Raw genomic sequence first — 19,403 nt, forward strand, 5'->3', positions numbered from 1 at the left:
TGCTGGACCACAGGGACGCATGGGGTGGGAGAGGGCAGGACACCAGGGTGGACTGTGCTGGACCGTGGGGATGTGCTGCCTTCTGTCCACGCAGCTGCCCCGTCCGCAGGGGACTGCAGTGAGCCAGAGGCTGCAGGCAGGTGAGCCGGCCCCGAAGCCCACCTTTGCAGATGTTCTTGAACGCTGTAGACCACGTCCCACTTAGAGTTTTCCCGTAGAAATTACCATGAGTCGTGTTGTCAGCTCTGGCGGCGGACACCTGAGCTTCGGCTTTGAACTGAGCGTGAAGCAATCCAGGCCCCTCCCCACGAAAGGGGAAGACAGGCCAGCCGGGGGCACCTCCCTGTGGCTCACTTGCTCTTTCTTGTATTTTCCCCACCAGGAAAATGAGAAACCCAGAGCCCCCTTCGTGGCCTTCCTCCGGGTGCAGCACTACGTGGAAAACGGAAGGGTCATAAGGTAACGGCATGCTGACTTGAAAGGATGTTTCCTGGAATACTGAAAATCTGCCACATGACATAGAAGTCCCATGAAGGCCACACATTACATTTGAGTTTCTCCAAAAACAAACAAAAAACACCACTATATTGGCTGTTTGCTTCGGGGACACAGGAATTCTATTTAATTGAAAGGTTTACAGACTGGGTCATAAATTGGTACTTCTTCTTTTTCTGTTTTTTTTTTTTTTTTTTTTTTTTGAGATGGAGTTTCACTCTCGTTGCCCAGTCTCGGCTCACTGCAACCTCCACCTCCCGGGTTCAAGCGATTCTCCTGCCTTAGTCTCCAGAGTAGCTGGGATTACAGGCGGGCACCACCACACCTGGCTCATTTTGTATTTTCTGTAGAGACGGGGTTTCTCCATGTTGGCCAGGCTGGTCTCAAACTCCCGACCTCAGGTGATCCACCCGCCTCAGCCTCCCAAAGTGCTGGGATTACAGGTGTGAGCCACCGCGCCCGGCCTAAAGTGGTGCTTCCTCACACACCAGGACTCGTCCTCTCGAGGGTGGGTCCACCATCCAGGGCTGGGCGAGGCTTCTGGAGGTTGCTGGGCGAAGCGCTGCTGTGCTTTCTGCATGGCGGTTCTCGCTGTTCGCTGCCCACTCTGCAGGTGTCTAGTGGGAAGCTCTCCCCGGCAGGAGAGGAGAAGTTGTACATCTGGTGGGCTGCACTCTAAACCAACAGGGGCTACTTCTTCCAGAGCTGCCTTAGAGTTTCTAGGAAAACAAAGATGTCCCTCAGGAGGATTCTGAAACTTTCTTCCAGAACAGAGCTTCAGGGATGCGTGAACAGGGTTCTCCCTGGGGGGAGCCTAAGGGGGTTACCCAGGAATTCCCTAAGCAGGCACCATCCCCCCTGGTTCCAAAAGGGATGGGTCCGGTTGTGTGGAAGGTTCTAGGGAGTGAGGGGCGTGTGGGAGGGTTCTGGAGAGTGAAAGGCGTGTGGTTGTGTGGAGAGTCCCGGAGACACTGGTGTGTGGTTGTGTGGAGAGTCCCGGAGACACTGGTGTGTGGTTGTGTGGCAGGTTCTGGAGAGGGGGGTGTGTGAATATGTGGAAGGTTCTGGATAGCCTTGGAGGGGAGGTCTGGAAGGTGTTGGGTTGATGGACGGAGCTACCTGGTGCTATGGGGCCAGTTCGGGGGAATTACATGAGAAGATCTTGTACCTGCATCTTGGGCGAACCTCCCGCCCGGGCCCTGTGATTAATGAATACCAGCCATGGCCAGGCCCCGTGCTGGGCGGTGAGCTGTGGGTGCCAGGTCTGTCCATATCCAGGGATTTGAGTCGCCCAGACTCTGTGCAGCTCTCCTGCACTGGGGCCTGGTTTGATGGAGGCCGAGCTCACTGGGGAAGGAGCGGGACCTCGGCAGGCGGAGCCTCATCTAGCGGCTGCTTGCTGGCAGGAAGTTGCCTGCGTCCTGCTCCAGGAAGAGTGCGGGCCTGTGACGCGCTGGCCCTGCAGGGACACAGCTGTGGGTAGAACAAGACAGGAACAAGGTACCCGGGGCTCAGGACAGCCCTGGGAGCTGGCGTGGGGAGGGACAAGGCAGGGCCAGAGGGGCCAGGAGTCCCCACACCGGCCTTCCTGGAACTCACTCCCTGCCGCCTTCCAGCGACCACAGGGCACGGCACCTGTACTACTGCCACCTGAAGGAGCGTGTGCTGAGGTCGCAGTGCGCCCACCGGGAGGAGGCCTACTTCCTGTTGGCCGCCTGCGCGCTGCAGGCTGACCTGGGCGACCACCGGGAGCCGGCCCACGCCGGGAGGTACTTCGAGCCACACTCCTACTTCCCACAGTGGGTAAGGTCGGGGCCGCCTCCTCCCAGCACCGTCGGCCTGGTGCCTGTCCACCTCCACCGGGTGCCATCTGTAGGAGCAGGGAGCTGAGGGCCTGGCAGGGGATGCTGGAGGAAGGGTCAGGGATGGAAACAGGGCAATCATCTGTCCTTTTCTCCTGAAAACCCAAGGGTCCTTACCACCCCCAAAGGCGGGCGCTGTGGCAGGAGTGGCCCAGAGCAGGCAGGTGCGGGTGCCCGTGCTCCTGACGCACCCGGCCAGCTGTGTGACCCTGCTCACTGGCTTCACCTCTCTGAGCCCCTCGGTTGCCTGGCTGTGGAATGTGACCACGTGGGCCTCATGGCTGTGAACCTTCCCGCTTTTCTCTAAGTATCCTGGGACCCGTAGGCGCCTTTGAGCCTCAGCTTCCTCCCCTGTAAGGGAAGGAGTGCTGTAGCCCCGGGAGGAGGGCCATGGAGAGGCGTGGGCCGTGCCGCTGTGTGCCGGGTCCCAGGCGCTGTCTGGCCTGCTGGCCTCGTGGGTTGATGGCTGTCACCCCGGGGATGCAGGCCCTGTTCTGGGTGAACTTTTAGGTGTCTCTCCTTGACCGCTCATCGCTGTGTACCTCTCTATCCTGTGCACTTTGGGGCCTTCTCACCTTTGCTCTGAGTGGCAGTCGCTGAGGCCAGGGTGGGGCCCAGCCAGGCTTCCTCCCAGCGCTGTGGACGCCACACCTGCCTTTGGCCTCTGGCCACATTTCCACCCTCAGTGATTCCATGTCCCTGTGGGTCTTACCCCAGTCCCGGTAGTGGCCCCAGCTGGTCCTCACTGGGCAGGTTCCCAAGAGCCAGGGCTTGTTGAGGGTGGAGTCCCCACCTGCAGGTGCCTGAGGAGGGCTGGCTGCTGCCATTTCCCTTGGGGAAGACTCGAGGGGGACAGGAAATCAGAGCCCAGGGCCAGAGCGGGCACCGAGACTTCATCTCTGGGTCTGGGCTCAGCAGTCAGGCCCCGGCCCTGCCCACTGAGGTCGGCACCAGCTGTGGGAATCTGGGGGGCGCTTCTCGGAGCAGGGAGCTGGCGAGGACGAAGAGGGGACCAGCAAGGGTCTGAGCTGACCTCCTGGCTCTGTCCTCAGATCATCACCAAGAGGGGGATTGACTACATCCTCCGGCACATGCCCGCCCTGCACCGTGAGCGCCAGGGCCTGAGCCCCAAGGAGGCCGTGCTGTGCTTCATCCAGGAGGCCTGCCGGCTGGAGGACGTACCCGTGCACTTCTTCAGGCTGCACAAGGTTGAGCCCAGGGCGGCCAGCGATGGGCTGGTCTCTGACTCCAGGCCAGAGATGGACGGAGCCCCCATGGCTAACAGTGGGACCAGGACCCCAGGCCAGGGATGAACAGAGCATCCATGGCTAACAGTGGGATCAGGACCCCAGGCCAGGGATAGATGGAGGCCCCATGGCTAACAGTGGGACCAGGACCCCAGGGCAGGCGTAACCAGAGCCCCCCAAGCTGACAGTGTTATCAGGATCCCGGGGCCGGCATGGCCAGGGCTCTCTTAGGTCATGGCTGATGTTTACTTAGCATGATGAAAGGCCGGCTTGGGCTATGACAACTGTGCCTTTGGTCTGATGCTGGAGTGAATGAGACTGTCTGAAATGGGCCCCAGAGCTCAGCCTGGTCCATGGCAGCCTCGGCCCCTAGCCAGACTGACCACACTCTGCCATCAGTGAGGCCCAGCACCCCCAGGCCTGCAACTTGACCTCTGACCTGTGTCCTCTAGGATAAGAAGGAAGGTCACCCCACCGTGATCCTGGGACTGACCCTCAGGGGAGTGCACATCTACCAGGTGACCGGAGGGGCCTCAGCTTCACAGAGCCCCTCCTCCTGCCCCCACCCCCTCCTCCCTTCCCCACTGGGGTCTGGGCCGTGGAGCATCCCTGCAGTGGCCATGGGCGCTGGCTGGCCCCACCTGGACGCACCCTGCCTCTGCTGTCCCGCAGGAGGTGGACCGTGCCCCGCAGCTGCTGTACGACCTCCCCTGGCCCCACATTGGGAAGCTGGCATTTCTGGTGGGTGTCTGGGGGGGTCCCTGTGCCCGGGAGAGCCTGGGCAGGGGCGGCTTCATCCTTGGGGCATTTTCTGGGCATTTTTTCCCGACGAGGTGCAGGTCCCTTCCTGCCGGCCTCTCGGGCTCTGCGCCTGACCCTGGCCCTGCAGGCGTTGGGTGTTTAGCTGCCCGGTGAGGTCTAGTTGTTGTTATCACTTGAAAACTGGCTTTCAATTGAGAAAACCAAAGGAGAAAATAAGAGCAGGTCATAGAAACGCTCCTGTGGCCTCTGTTCCTCTCACCTCGGCCCCAGAGCTGCCACCCAGGGCCACCCCACAGCCCGGGTGCCAGGGGTAAAAGGGCAGTGACTGTGGGGGCCACTGGGCAGCAGGCTTGCTCTGGACAACCAGACTGAGGTCTTCCCATCCCACCGCGGACCTCCGCTCCCCTCACGCAGCTGCGGGCACTTTCTAGCCAAGAGGGCTGTGTCCTCTCAAGCATGCCCTGAGCACAGAGCCCGTGAACAGCCGTCTGCACTGCACAGTGAAAACCTAAACCCCGTCCCCCTGGGGGCCATGGCTGACATTTAAAATCATCCTTTCCCGTTGCTAGCGTGGTTTTCCACCTGTGGGGTGGCGCCTTCTCTCCCGTTTGTTCAGGGGAAGAAGCTGGAGATCCAGCTGGACGGGCTGCCTGCGGCACAGAAGCTGGTTTACTACACGGGCTGCACCTGGCGCTCGAGGCACCTGCTGCACCTGCTGCGCGCCAGCCACCAGCTCCACCTCCGCGTGCGGCCCACAATGGGGCAGCTGCGGCAGCGGGAGGAGGCAGAAGGTGGGGCTGGGCTGGGTGCGCTGGGTTCTGCAGCCGGACTGCGCCTTCTGGGCTGGGCTGGGCGCACTGGGTTCCGCAGCCGGACTGCGCCTTCTGGGCTGGGCTGGGCGCACTGGGTTCCGCAGCCGGACTGCACCTTCTGGGCTGGGCTGGGTTGGGCGCGCTGGGCTCTGCAGCCCGGCTGCACCTCTGTCTGTCACTGTGGTGGCCTCCTGGCTCCCGCATCCCCCAGATGCTCAGGTTGAAGGTCGAGGTTGTGGCCCCTCAGCTCTACCCAGAGTGGAATTCTATAGATGGGGCTGGGGGAGGCTGAGAGCTTGAGGAGCCGCCTGAGGTTTCCACTTCTCAGTTTCCTGTTCTGTTTCCCACTTCTCCCATCATGTGCCCACAAAGAGCAAGAAATGCAGGTTCCGACAAGGCCTCAGCGTTTACCCACAGACCTGGTCTCCCTCCCTGTTCCACGTCCTCACCTGAGCACAAGGCCTGGCCTCAGCGTTTACCCACAGGCCTGGTCTCCCTCTCTGTTCCACGTCCTCATCTGAGCTGTGGGTGTGCATTTCTCTCTCCCGGGCTCTTCCTCCTGCGTCAGCGGGGATGGTCCCTCTCCAGCTCATCCTCACTGTGCTCCCTGCAGGGAAGCAGCGCTACCGGGAGTCCTACATCAGCGATGGGCTGGAGCTGGACCCGGACAGCAGGGGCTCCCCGGGCAGCAGGGTCAGCAGCCAGCACTGCCCTCACCGCCTCTCACGCCACTCCACCGACAGCCATGGCAGCTCCCATACGTCAGGCATCGAGGCCGACTCCTGGCTCAGGGAATCCAGAGAGATGTCTGTGGACACACCCTGGGAGGTCCAGGGGCTCCATGAGAAAGAGCCATCCTCCAGCTCCAGGACCAGCCGCAGCCACCCCAGCACATGTGGTGACAGCCAAGGTGGGCCTGAGGGCGATGCCCAGGCCCCAGGGACAGTGAGTGCAGCCCAGCCAGCCCCAGCTTAGCTGACCCTGGATGCTGAGGCAGCAAAGCCCTGGCCTGCCCTCCAGTGGCCGGACGTGAGGAGCTGGGTTGACTGTGACCTGAGTCCCGGGAAATGTGCCAGAACATGCTGGAAGAACAGAGATGGCAGCGAGGAGCTGCCTGCAGCCTGCGGTGCCCAAGTCCCCTGTCCCCACCAAGAGGCAGCCGCAGGCTGGCATCAGAGACGGGAGAAGTGGGGTCCTCTTGGGGTTGCAGATGAGTCCAGGTCCTTTAGCTTTCTTGGAAGCCCATCTCGGGAGCCCCTCCCACACCTAGGAAGCCCCCAGCTCCTAGGAAGACCCCCGCCCAAAGAATGCCCCCCTCGCAGGAAGCCCCCCCCCCACGAAGCCCCCAACTCCTAGGAAGTCCCCGCCCAGGGAGCCCCTCCCCCTCCCAGGAACCCCATCCCACAAACCCCCGACTTCTAGGAGGCCCCCATTCCTAAGAAGTCCCCTCATCCCCCCACTCCTAGGAAGTCCCCTGGACTCCAGAGACCCCCCCAACTCTTAGGAAGCCCCCCCACTCCTAAGAAGTCCCCTGGACTCCTAGGAACCCCCCAACTCTTAGGAACCCCCCTACTCCTAGGAAGCCCTGTCCCACCAGCTTCCCTCCCGCCAGAAAGCCTGGGTTAGACTCATGTCTTTTTATGCTCAGTTGAGTAGGAGTGAAAAGACAGAGCCATTCAGAGTGTTCTAGGGCCGTGTGTCCACCTGGCCCAGGACGCAGCACCCTGTCTGAGGGATGCGTCCTGCCCAGTCCCTGTGTATGAGGCCATAAAGAGCTTCCTCGTCGCCCCAGAAAGAGGACCTCAGCTCTTCTGGTCTCTGAGTGTCCCCACGGCCCTGATGATGGATGTGATGAGATCAGGTGGGACCAGCCCCAGGGCTCAGTCACCCAGGGCTATCCAGGGTCACAAAACATCACTAGGGCCTCCCAGGGCCAGGCATTCCTGTCACTAACCCACTGTGTCCACCGTTGCCCTTGGAGTGTCTGGTCCCCCAGTAAGGGGTGGTTGGCCTCCATCCCTGAGGTTTTACGCAAGCTGTGTGGTCTGTAACCCGGCGGGAATCGCCGTGCTAATCCCGCATCTGCACAGTAAGGGCCTGTTTTATCAGAGGTCAGGGACGGAGCCAAAGCAGTCACCGCACCGAGAGCAAGGGGCCGGTATGGGCCTCGGGAGAAGCCGGGCGGAGACCAGGGCCCCAGAACGGCAGGGAACTGCCCTGGGGAGGAGCCATGTCAGGCAGAACCCAGACCCCTGTGCTCATGGCTGCCTCCTCCCACAGGCACTCGCCAGGAACCCTGCGCCAAGGTCAGGACCAGAGGCCAGAGCACCGAGGCTGTGCACCAGGTAGAGTTCCCGTCATGGGCCAGAAGCCCCGGGCCCTGCTCCTCCACCCCCTTCTCCTAGGTCCCCTGTCAGGGGCCCGGGGGACCTTCCAAGGCCTATCAGAGATGCAGCGGGCAAGTCAGGGAGCAGCAAGGCTCTCGGGCCCTGGGGCAGGTGGGCGTGGGTGGAGGCCTCAGCCTCAGGGCCAAGTGAGCCGGCTCGCTGGGGGGAGTGAGGGGTCCTGCCTGGGGCGGGGGTGGCCGGGCCCTGAGTGTCACCGGGCCAGTGTAGGCAGGACCTGGACACCTGGGCCCTGCGACCTGCCATGTAGCAGACTGGCTACCCCCGTCCCCTTCGTCCACCTCCTCCACCTGGGACCTGGTTCCATGTGTGCAGGGCTGCTCCAGGCCTTCCCCCACTTCCTGTGGAGCCCCTGAGCCTTAGGGTCCCCCCCAGAGAGCTAGAGCAGAGGCAGTGCCAGTGGTTCCTGGATGCCCAGGTGGGGAACAGGTGGGCTCAGGGTTCCCAGTCAGGCTCCGAGTTGCCCTCCCAACCCCCGCCCCCGACTCCACCGCAGGAGGGTGAGGCCCCCTCTGGTCAGCCCTGTCCAGAATCCCCCCGGAAAGACAGAGAAAATCAGCTGTGGTTGATTAGTTATCGTGATGCTGGATGGAGAGAGAACAGGGCTGCGCACAGGAGGCTGGATGGAGAGAGAACAGGGCTGGGCACGGGAGGAGGGAGGGGAGGCTGCAAGTCCTGGCAGGCACGGACCCATCCCAGTGGGGGTGATCCCAAGCCCAGGTCAGCCCACTCAGGAGGAGACGGCCGCCCAAAGCCGCCTGAGCTCTGGGCCAGGGACTGTCACTCTTGAAAGACGTATTGATTAAAAACAAGAAAACATGCATAGAAGGGCAAGTCAGACCCTGGCGCTGGGCAGCCTTCAGCGTGGCCTGCCGCCTGCCCCTGCCCCCTGCTGCCAGCCTCCAGGGGCTTCATCTGCCTCCTGGGAGCACAGTGGTCCCGGGCAGATCTGAGGGACTATGGCAGCCGAGAAGCTTGGGCTGGAGGTGTCACTTAAGGGCCATGACGCTGCCCACTGGACGCCCACCTGGACGAGACCTTGGACAGTCACCTCTGAACCCAGTTTCCTCCCGTATAAAAATAAGAGGCCATTCTTGACATCTGAGGTGCTTCCAGAGCTGGTGTTCAAGGCCCACACTCAGACCTGATCCTAAATCACACCAAACACAGAGTCCAGGTCCACTGAGTCAAAAGGCAGAAAGCAGCCCTGGGAAAGAAGCTAGGCAAGGTGGGGGCATCCCAAAATGCTTAAAAAGAAAATGCCAAGCCTCTCTCACAGAGGCATATGCTGGGGGAGCCCGTCCAGGGGCAGGCTGGCCGTGCACAGTGGCGGAGGGTGAGCAGTGGCAAGGAGTGTGACGCTGTGGCCACCAGCAGCGTGGCTGCCGTCTGCGGTGGTGGGAGCGGGAGGGGGTGGCAGGCCTCACCCCGTGTCCTCTCCCTGCAGATCTGGGAAATGAAAGCCGGGGTCAGTGAGGAGCCGCACAGCCGCAGCCTGGACGACACACGTCTGCACCAGCTGGCCCTGCACCCAGCGCCCACCTCACTCAGCCGTACCTTCCACTGTGCCCCAGACTGCGGGCTGGCAGCCCCCTGCGAGAACAGAGCCACTCTCCCCAGCAAGAGGTCCAGCAACTGCCTCACCCTGGACCTGTTCGGAGAGGCCCCACCCCCACAGGAGTTTGTGGTGTAGGCGCCATCCACCCAGCAGCGCTGTCTGCAGCGCCAGGCTCAGCCCCCGCCCACCCCACTGCCACGTGGCTCTTCTGCCTGCCGGACGCTGCCCACACCTCCGCAGCCAGCACGCTCCACAGGTTCACCTGTAAGAGGTGTGGAGTGGCTCTGACATCAACCTTGGAGGTGACAAACAGGTCCCGCACCTCATCCTTGTCCTCAGTGCACCCAGGAGCTCCTTCCATCGGGGTCTCCAGGGAGCAGGTTCAAGGTCTGGCTGTTGAGTGTCCAGAGAGCCATGGTGTTGGCCCCTGAGGCAGCCTGTCACCCATCCTAGTCTGGGAGAGGTGACGCAGCTGGGCCCAGACCCTGGAGAGAGAGCTCTGCAGTTTCCCACACTGCCAGCTCCCCGAGAGACAGCTCCCGAGCCAGAGTTCACGGTGGTCATCACTGTGCAGGACCCAGGCTCCTCCTAGACCTGAACCCCTCTCTGCAACTCCTGCTCGCCAGCACTGGGACTGCCAGACAGAGGCCCTTCTTGAGGTGCAAGCCCAGCTCTGTCACCTGAGATCCAGCCAGAGACCCTCCTCCACCATCCGCAGCCAATGGCTGTGCTTTCCCTTCCCGGTCAGGGCTTCCAAAGACCCCACTGCCCCGGAGCTGACGCTGACTCTGCTCCCATCTCAGCCATGAGGCCTCGGGACCTGCTCTGCTCACTGGTGGCTTCCTTAAGCCATTGCCCTGGCTGGGGTGGGGCTGGTGCAGCCCAGTTGGTGGAGGGGAGAGGCTTTGGTGACAGATGGGGAGTGGGGGACTGGCTATGCATGGCACCTGCTCTGACCCCGGTGGGCTCCGTGGGTAATGCACCCTCGGTACCGTGGGCTCTGGAAGGCCACCAGGGTAGGATCTCCCCAGGGCTCCTCCCCCTGCATGAGACTCCTGCACACGTGCAAACCTGCTGTACTCTGCATTTAGAGGAATGGCCCATGAATCCCTGCTAGTCTCAGGCCCAACACAGAGCACTGAGAGGCCACAGTGGTTCCGTCCTGTGTCCTGAACACCACTGCCCCCTTCACTGTCTGTGGTGAAGACCACGCCACATCACCCTGCAGCTCACTGGAGACAAGCGTGAGCTTGAGCCCCATGGCCTGGAGCAGGGCCGTGTGCATTGAGGCTGCCTCTTTGACGGGTCCATCCAGAGGGGCCTTTCCTTTCTGGGAAAGGGAATCATGTATGTGCCCCAGGCACGTGTAATAAAGAACCCGAGCGATGCCTCCTGCTTGAACCAGGACCCGCCTGCCTGGGGGGCTGGTGAGACGCCAGCTGTAACTCACTCAGGGGTATCGGTCACAGAAGGTTGCGTTCTGTAGATGGCCACGAGCCCCAGTGCTGCCGAGGGCAAGACCATCCACAATGCAACAGGGGAGGGGTGCCTAAGCTGGCTCAGATGTGGGCATGTGGGCACCTCCCAAAGCCATTCCCATTAGTACAAGATAATTGATTTGCCCTGGTCCGGGGCAATGACCATCTTCTTCTCTTGAAGAAATGAAAGCAAGAGCCCAGTCCCGTAGACCATGCAGGAAGGCACATACCAGTGTTGGGGAGACGCAGCAGGCAGTGTCCGCCATGAGGCAGGGTCTGAGCTAAGACCTACACGCACACATGCACACGCACACACACATGCACATGCACACATCCACACACGCACACATGCACACGCGCACGCACATGCACACGCACACATGCACACATCCACATGCACACGTGCATACACACGCACACACACACGCACACATCCGCACAGGCACACACGCATGTGCACACTCCCCGTGTCCAGGCTTCCCCTGCCAGTCACCTTTGCCACACGCCATAGACCCCAGAGGCAGCAAAGGCCGGGCCAGCCCACCCCTAGCTTATGGAAGCGTCACCCTGCAGCCGGCCCAGCGCCTTGTGTCCTGGCAGAGGCGAGGCAGCCATGGCCCTTGGCTGACTCGAGAAGCCGCTGTGGCCCCACTGGGATTCCTATTTCTGTGCTTCCTCTGGGCCTTGTGGACAGACATGGAGAATTATGCCAGATGCCTGTTAACTACCGGGTAGGCCTGCTCTGAAGACTCTAATCTCTGGTGTTCAGAGTACGTGGAGAGGACAATTAGAGGCCCGCTGCCCTGAGCCTTGCCCAAGAGAGGATGGCCGGGCAGGCCACATGAAGCCTACGTGGGCCACTGGCTCAGACACACCCAGCCAGGGCTGGGGCAGGCTCCCCTGAGGCTTGATCCTCAGCCTTGCTCACCGCCCCTTCCCACAGCCCCCTCCCACATCCACCCACACCTGGAGGGGCAGGAGCGGAGCTGGAAGCAGAAGGCCAGCCTGGGAGGGGGCCCTCCTTCCCAGAGAGAAAGCAGCAGAGAGCTGGGCTGCGGGAAGTCGGGGAAGCCAGGCTTTCCTTTTGCACAGATTGAGATCAGAGGTCTTCTAGGCAATACAGCTATTTTGCAGGAAAATGGACACCGACTGGTAGGGACAGGGATGGTTCCTAAGAAGGAAGGGAGGGGCAGGGCTGGGGGTGGCCTGCAAATGGACAGAGGCTGCTGTGTACAGGGGGGCTTGTGGCCTCCAGGTGGCATGAGGCAGGCAGGTGTGGGAGGGGCACAGGGTAAAGTCCCCAGTCCCTGTCCTACCCTGTCAGTGGACAGGAAAAGAAACTCACCTGTCCCAGTCCCTGCGGACCCGAGGAGCAGGCCAAGGACCTCCAGCATCACAGCTTCGCACGACCAAGGCTGGGGTGGCCGGTCCTATGGCCGGGGCCAGGTCTGAGTCAAGCCAGCAGGTCCAGACTCGTAAGAACCACCCAGAGGGCTTGTTGGGGCTGGGTTTCTGGGCCTCCCACTGAGTCTGCTTCTGTGGGTCTCGCTGGGACCCGGAACCTGCATTGCTGCCGCGGGGGTCTGGGTGGGGTGTGGGAGGCGGCAGATCCTGCTCCCGGGGGCAGTTGGTCTCAAGCAGTGACAGGGTGGCCCTGGGCAAGGTGGGGCCGGTTCCCTCTTGCCTGTGTTGAAGCATGGCCCCCTCTGGGCCCCCAGCCATCAGCTCAGCCTCCCTCACGGCAGATGGAGAATTCCAGACAGCGCTCGTCCTTCCTCCAGGAAAGCCTGCTCCATCCATGGTGATTGAGGGCCTGAGAAGCTCTGCTCTTGGGCTGAACCCCAAGCAGGGGGAGGCCGGGGTCCTCAGGTGCCCATCTGGGAGGCCCGGGGCAGCTAGCAACCACCTCTGTGTCTGGGCTGTCACAGGAGAGGGGTTCCCAAGCCGAGCATCAGCCCGTCGTGGCCCATGGACTCGGTTCCCAGGCAGGGGAAATGTGCCAGAACCACAGGGAAGGCCGAGCTCTGGGGCCCTGCCAGTGCGTTCATGAAGTTTTATCATTTTGTAAAATTTGCAGAAAACTCAGCCGTCCGTGTTTGGGACCAGCGGCCCCTTCCACTCAGGGTTCATCCGTCATGCTCCTTTCACCTTGAGGGGCACTGAGGGACCTGGGGGTGTGTGGGACCCGCGTAGGGAGGCTGAACTGGACACGCACTTGGCTCGGTCTGCTGGGAGACGTTTCAGGGTTCCCAGTCATGTCGTCTCTACCTGTAGAAGCAGCAGGGAGTCTTAGGACAGGATGGCCAGGGCCAGAGGTCACCTGGCGAGGTGGACATGTACTCCCAGACTGGGAGGTGTGGGGACTGCAAGAGAAACAGAGCTGGCAGTGGGAGGCCAGATGTGGTAGGAAATGTGGGTCCTGTAGCTGGGCCCACGACCGTTCTCACAGTGGCGAGCCGTCATGGGGAGGCCGCCTTCCGGGTGCCAAGGTTAGAACACAAACCCGGGCAGCCCTGCCGGGAGAAAGCTGGTATTCTACAGAGGCGTGCAAAGAGACGACCATGCGGTGGGGAAAATGGCCTGGGTCAATTGCTTATTAATCTCAGGCAGCTACCAATAAAACCGTCACCAAATATTGTGTTATTGTTTTCCAGCTTTTTAAACTTTGTGATGTGATTTTTTTAATGTTTCTGTGTTTAGATTTATCTTCGTACTTTAGAATTTGTAATCTTACCTTTTTCCCTGAAGGAGGGCTCCCCATCACCATCTAACCATGGAAGTTTCAGGCCTCAAAACGGGGCCCAGGTTGGGGACTCTGATCTCAGAGCCTCAGGTCACACAGTGGCTGCCACTCCCTGCTCACATGCCCTGGCTATGGATGAGGCCCCCAGGCCACCGGGAACAGGCTGGGGCTCCCTCCCGGCTCGCCGCCGGCCCGTGCCTGGTTCTCCGGCCACCCCAGTGTGGCGGTGTTCATCCTGAGTCCCCTCCTGGCTCTGCCCTGGCGTCTGTGCTCAGGTGACCAGCCAGGCCTCCCGCTGGCAGGGGTGTGGTTCTCTCCATCCAGCCACTGCTGCTGTCACCAACCAGTGCACGCAGCAGGAACCGGATGTCACCGCCACCAAGTGGGGACCTGTTTGCTGCACCCTCTGTCATCCGTCCTTGGACATCAGGGCTATTGTCCGCCCACAGCCCTGGACATCCACAGTGTTGGGGCAGCGGAAGGCCTGGCACAGTGGGAGAAGAGGAAGAAGCGCGTCCTCAGAGCAAGATGCAGGACTGTGCCCTGTGGGGTGCAGGCCAGGCTCCCTCCTGAGCGGACATGGGAACACAGAACAATGGGAACAGGCCACCGAGCATGGGCCAGCCTCCAGTGGGGGTCTCTGCAGGAGGTAGACTGGGACGTGGGCGCACCTCAGGAGCCTCCGGAAAGTTCTTTATGGCCAGGCACAGTGGCTCACGCCTGTAATCCCAACACTTTGGGAGGCTGAGGCGAGCGGATCACTCAAGGCCAGGAGTTTGAGATCAGCCTGGGTGACCTGGCGAAACCCCATCTCTACAAAATATATAGAAATAAAATTAGCCGTGCATGGTGGCGCCTGTGGTCCCAGCTACTCGGGAGGCTGAGGCGGGAGAATCGCTTGAGCCTGGGAGGTCAAGGCTGCAGTGAGCTGAGATCATGCCACTGCACTGCAGCCTGCGTGACACAGCAAGAACCTGTCTCAGAAAAAAACAAAATGCTCTTTGTTCTCTGAGGAAGGGGCTGCCCAGCAGAAGGTGGAGGGAGGCCATGAGGCTCCGGTGGCCCTGACAGTGCAGGGGTGGAGTGCTCTGCCTGTGGGCTGGGGTGCAGGTCTGGGAGGCCGGCACTGTACCCCACGGTGGGGGACTGTCCTCCAGCGGGGATCCGGGGCCGCCTCCCCGCAGCCTCTCCTTGTGTTTGGCTTCTCATATGTGATTCCTGGGGACAGGTGCCCTGGGCTCCCAGAGAGGCTGCAGGACACACACCAGCCCTGGCGTGTCCACTGCACTGTCTTCCCTCTGGTCACTACAACAGGTCCTCACAGCCCGTGTGGCCTCACTCCGCCCACTCCTCAGGTTCTGGAGGCTGGAAGTCCAGGATTGAGGGGCTGGCCAGTTTCGTTCCTGGTCCAGGCCCCTGGCCACTGCATCCTCTCAGAGCGGAAGGGGCTTGGGAGCTCCCAGGGCCCCCCTTCCAAAGGCACTAATCCCACCCGTGAGCCTCCACCCTCACAACCTCACCCACAGGCTCCCACAGGCCCCACCTCCTAACGCCATGGCCATGCTGGTGAGGATTCCGACACAGACGTCGGGGGACGCACTCAGCCCTCCCTGCACGCTGGGACAGATCCAGCTCATCGGTCTCTATCCTGGTCTTGGAATCTTCAAGGCAGGAGCCTCCGGCATTGACTGCGGTCTCCTCGGTGCCAAAGCAAGACCCTGGTACAGGAGGCAGCCAATAAATGGGCACAGAAGGGGTGAAAGAGGGAGGGAGAGGCCAGGGGTTAGTGCTCCGTGTGCCTCAGTGGGCGGGGCTGGCTTGCTCTGGCACACACGCACTTTCAAAGCATGTGGGCTTCACCCGCTTCAAAGCTCACGTTCATGAAAGACATTGCAAAACTCAAACCAAACAGTAAATAAATTAAGACATCTCTAGGACCTAAAAGGATTTCAACACAATGTGAAAAATGTTGGCAAAACATGCAAGCGGGCTTTGTGAGTTTTGAGGGATTACTGAGTTGTGACAATGAGTTCTGGTCTGCTTGGGGGAGCTGCAGCCGCGCTTCCTTCTGTCTGCTGTGGTCCTGCTCCAGCCCCTGCTCTTCTCTGACGTCTCTTTCAGGCAGATGTCACCCACCCCTTGGGACTTCTCCCCGGGTCGCTAGCCCAGACCCTCCCCTTGGCTCAGGTGGTTCCATTTCTGCCCCTTCTGAGGATGCCCGTGTGTCTCCAGGACCACTGCTCCAGTCCTTGGTGCAGATCAAAGCCACCCTTCACATGCGGCCTGAAAATGTAGACTGGCCGTCTTCCGGGCTGGGCTGCCACCTCCACCACCTCACCTGAGACAGAAACCCTGTGTTTTTCAGTAACCACATTCCACGAACACCTCCTGACTGCCTTCCAGAACACACAAAGATCAACAAAGCTCAGAATCCAGTCCCGACGTCATGTCACGAAGAGCAGGTAGTCCATCAAAGGGATGGGCCCCATGCGTGAAGGGTTGAGACACCAGCTTGCTCTGGCTGTGCCAACTGTATACACCTCCTTGTCCACCCAGGCTGAGCCAGAGTCCGGCTACACCCACCTACCCACCCACCCTGCATTGTTCTGGCCCCCCCGCATCCCGGGGCTTGCCCGAGGAGCATGGCTGAAACGACAGAGCATCCCTAGCATTTTAGGGAAACAGATGTAAAATGTCCGTGGGTTTTGGCCAAGCTCCACTAAGAAGGGAGAAGGTCCAGGGAGTTAGGAGACCCCCAGGGTGTGGGTCACCCAGGTCCTGCCCACTGGAATAACAGCTCGCTGGCCTCCCACAGCAACACCCCCAGGGTCAGCATTCCACCACCTCGGTCTCCACAAATGAGGTGTCTTCCATTTCTGCTAACCAAGCAAAGTCAGCGACTGGATTACAAGTTCCCCAGGCCCAGGGCCTTGGCCTCGGCAAGGCTGCTGGACTCACACTGTGCTGAGGAGGCCACGGCTGCCCCAGCCACACGTGGGCCCCCGACTTGCCCTCTGTGCGCTCCTCCTGACTCCTCCGACCGCTGCTCTTTCCCCAAGTATCAGGGCTGGGCCAGGCTGTTCCCGAAGTGAGGTCTGTAGTTAATTCGGATTCCAAGATGAGCCTGGTCCCAGACAGTCCTAAGGGAGCATCCAGGGCCACAAGCCGCACTGTGTGGCCACTCCCAGCACTCCCCAGGGCCTGTTCCTGGCTACAGGGGGCACAGGAAGCCTGCGGAGGAAAAGGCAGGCAAGAGAGATCTGGGGCCGCTGGGTGTCCCCACCACACCTGGCCCCCTCTTGCCTCACACTAAACGATGGCCAGGGTGGGACCCTCGGCATGCAGGGTCCTCCAGCGAGTACCAGCAGGCCGGGGGCTGGTGTCTGGGACGCTCTAGGACGGCGCGTGCGCCCCTCACAGGGTGATTATAGTACAGAACACATGGTCCCGCATGGCCAGACACTTTGTCATTCCCCCTTTGCCACTGTGGACCCTTCAGGCCTCTGCACAGAGGCTGCCCCTGCAGGGAAGCCCCCGCCGGACCCCGAAACGGGGCCAGGCCCCTGTCGTTCCGCTCTAACAGGCACCTGTCGCAGCTCCCGCACCCTGGGTGGCTGTGGTGTCTTCTGTCCTCCCCATTTGGGCTGTATTCCCCACATGGCCTCCACGCGCCGCCTCAACCTCTGCTGAGTGTTTCCTCCCACAGGTCACTGGCAAATCTCTTCAAAACCAGTGGCCTCTGACCCGCTACAAGCTGAAGAGGGCAGGGTTGTTTATTCCAGCCTTGCAGTGTCCTCCAGACGAAACCGCGTGGGCCCCCATTCCCCCCCCCACCGACCCCGGTCCCCTTCAATCTTCCCTCCTTGGGGCCTGGGTTCCTTCCCTTCCTCCTCTCCTCTCCTGAGCCTGCCCATGTCACAGGTTCTGTGGCCAAAGGGCCTGAGGGAGGCAAGGAGGGGGTGCTGTCCAGGTTCAAGGCGCCCCTCCAAGCATGCCTCGTCCAGCTGTGAAGCGCTCAGACATGTCAGCCCTGGGAACACAAACCTCACATCAGAGTCACGGGCTTACCCTGTAAGGTGGCTCTCGTGCATGAACAATTGTGCCCTAGGTCAGCGCTGAGGAGGTCTGGTTGTGTGCAGTTTGCGGAAGCCACGAGTGTTTTTGGAGATGCATTTCTCCGTGGCGCTGGGACTGTCCACTTCTGTGAGAGAAGGAGCCGTACCACGACGGAGGGGCAGACACTCCTTCCTGCCCACTCACAGGCACTGCAAGTCAGTAAGTTCTTGAGCTTCTACAGCCTCAGCGTCCTTGCTTTTCAAATGGGTTGATCCTGAACACCTTCAAAGGCCCCGAGCCAAGAGGAAGAAGCTAATGAACATGAAGATAGTAAACCCAGAGCAGAGCCGTTAATTAACAGGACGTCTTTGAGTTTTAGTCACTGACTAGTTTTTAGGTTTTTTGTGTATGTTTCCTGGGTCTTTCCCTCCCTCTCCCTTCTCAGGGGCAGCGCATCAGCACCATGGTGATGGGCCATTGAAATCACTGGTGGTGGCCAGCGGTGGGGTGAGTGCCTGCAGCTCCACACCCTGGAGACTGGGCTGGTTTGCTCTGAAACCTTGGCACTCTGGGTGTGGCCAAGTGGACCAGAGTGAAGACTGGACCCAGGCTTCCTTCTAGGAAATGAGGAGTTGGAGTGAGAGGTGGACGAAAACCTGGGAAGCGAGGACTCAGCTGCACGCCCCATGATGGGGCAGAGGGGCCCAGTCTGCAGCGTGGGGCGTCGAGGGTGGCAGGCAGTGGGATCCAGTGCCTGGGGCCCAAGCGTCCCTCACGCCCACTGCCCCGACTCCCAGTCTCTGTAGACGCCCTTGCTCTAGGCTGTGACTGGCAGGTTCCTGAGTCACTCACCTCTACATCCCACGTAGAGGCTGGTCAGAGCCTGTCCAACACTTCCCCAGAGGGAAGCTCTGCCATTTTCACATGGTGCACGTCTCAGGGGCACCGCTGTGGGCCCCACGCGGCTGTGGGCGAAGCGTCCATGCAACCTCTACAAAGGCAGCTTGGTGATCGAAATGCCGGCCTTGCTCAGAGAGGAACTTCATCACACACACTAAGAAGGCTTGTCGAGTGTCACGCGGCTCTGCCAGGCTGCCCCTTGGGTCACGCTATGGCAGCAGCTCCGGCCCTTCAAGGTCAGGAGGAGGACGGCAGGGCCCGGCGGCGGCTGTTGCTCGGTGCTGCTGTTCAGTGCAGGCTCCACAGAGAAGCTTCCATCTCGGGGGCTGCCGCCTCCTGTGTCCGTCATTTGTGCATCGATGTCTCTGTCCTACTAAAGGAACTTCGCGCCTCAGCAAGCCGGTGAGGGGCTTCCTGAGCCAGGGGCATCTGCCTGCCTAAGGGCCAACCCTAAAGAGAAGTTGGGTTTTACTTTGGGCACTGAGGGAACATCTCAGAACGTGTGGGGTCACTCAGGTCATCACAATGCTGAGGGGACACAAGTGACATTGAGCAGACGGGCACCAGGGACGCCAGGTCCCCGCAAGGCACAGGACACGCCCACCCAGCAAATACCATCCCGCGGGCCACGTGGCTTTAGCCCCCGTCAGACATTCACAGGTGGAAATCCTGCATCCAGTGATCCAGGCCTGAAACCTCACACTGTTCTCCATGAAATTAGGAAGGATTACTTCTGCAGTTTTGATGTACATTATGTGTCAGAGATGCAACAGTCACATAAACCAAGAGAAGCTGAAATTGTAACATTACCTAGAGGTTTTCACCATTTACAAAATTATATCAAGTTGCTACACTGCTCATGACACGTGAGTCACGAATGTGACCCTTCCGTGTCCGTCTGTTTTTTGTAGCGGCCACATTTGTGGAGATTTTACATGCCCATGCATGCACACACACAGATACAGTCACTTGGCCCTTATTTTTAAATTGTGGAAAATATATACATTGAATATTGTCTTCCTTGTTTTACCCAAACTCATTTTTACTTCGCAGTGTGCTCAGGTGTAGTTGTTTTGAAAGTTTTA

At 60.5% G+C, this 19,403-nt stretch overlaps 2 protein-coding genes across 16 annotated transcripts in view; one reads left to right on the plus strand and one right to left on the minus strand.

Annotated features, from left to right (window-relative positions):
* FRMD1 (FERM domain containing 1) overlaps positions 1-13,252 on the plus strand; it is a 47,238-nt gene extending 33,986 nt beyond the window's left edge. For 3 of the 6 annotated variants that reach the window (XM_033234202.1, XM_033234207.1, XM_033234208.1), the window contains 9 exons: positions 383-459; positions 2,112-2,298; positions 3,410-3,565; positions 4,057-4,122; positions 4,277-4,345; positions 4,983-5,157; positions 5,792-6,088; positions 7,459-7,523; positions 9,031-13,252. In XM_033234202.1, the coding sequence (XP_033090093.1) occupies positions 383-459; positions 2,112-2,298; positions 3,410-3,565; positions 4,057-4,122; positions 4,277-4,345; positions 4,983-5,157; positions 5,792-6,088; positions 7,459-7,523; positions 9,031-9,276 (1,338 nt within the window). In that variant the 3' untranslated portion in view covers positions 9,277-13,252. The remainder of the gene's footprint in view (positions 1-382; positions 460-2,111; positions 2,299-3,409; positions 3,566-4,056; positions 4,123-4,276; positions 4,346-4,982; positions 5,158-5,791; positions 6,089-7,458; positions 7,524-9,030) is intronic. The other 3 variants (XM_033234203.1, XM_033234204.1, XM_033234206.1) reach the window with 3 other exon arrangements.
* Positions 13,253-15,278: 2,026 nt separating this feature from the next.
* Positions 15,279-19,403, minus strand: part of KIF25 (kinesin family member 25) — a 65,903-nt gene continuing 61,778 nt past the window's right edge. For all 10 annotated transcript variants that reach the window (XR_004442694.1, XR_004442687.1, XR_004442695.1 and 7 more), the window contains one exon: positions 15,279-18,768. The gene's annotated coding sequence lies outside the window, so the exon portion shown is untranslated. The remainder of the gene's footprint in view (positions 18,769-19,403) is intronic.

Source organism: Trachypithecus francoisi, unplaced genomic scaffold, assembly GCF_009764315.1.
Source record: "Trachypithecus francoisi isolate TF-2019V2 unplaced genomic scaffold, Tfra_2.0 Lachesis_group15, whole genome shotgun sequence".
NCBI classification, from domain to species: domain Eukaryota; kingdom Metazoa; phylum Chordata; class Mammalia; order Primates; family Cercopithecidae; genus Trachypithecus; species Trachypithecus francoisi.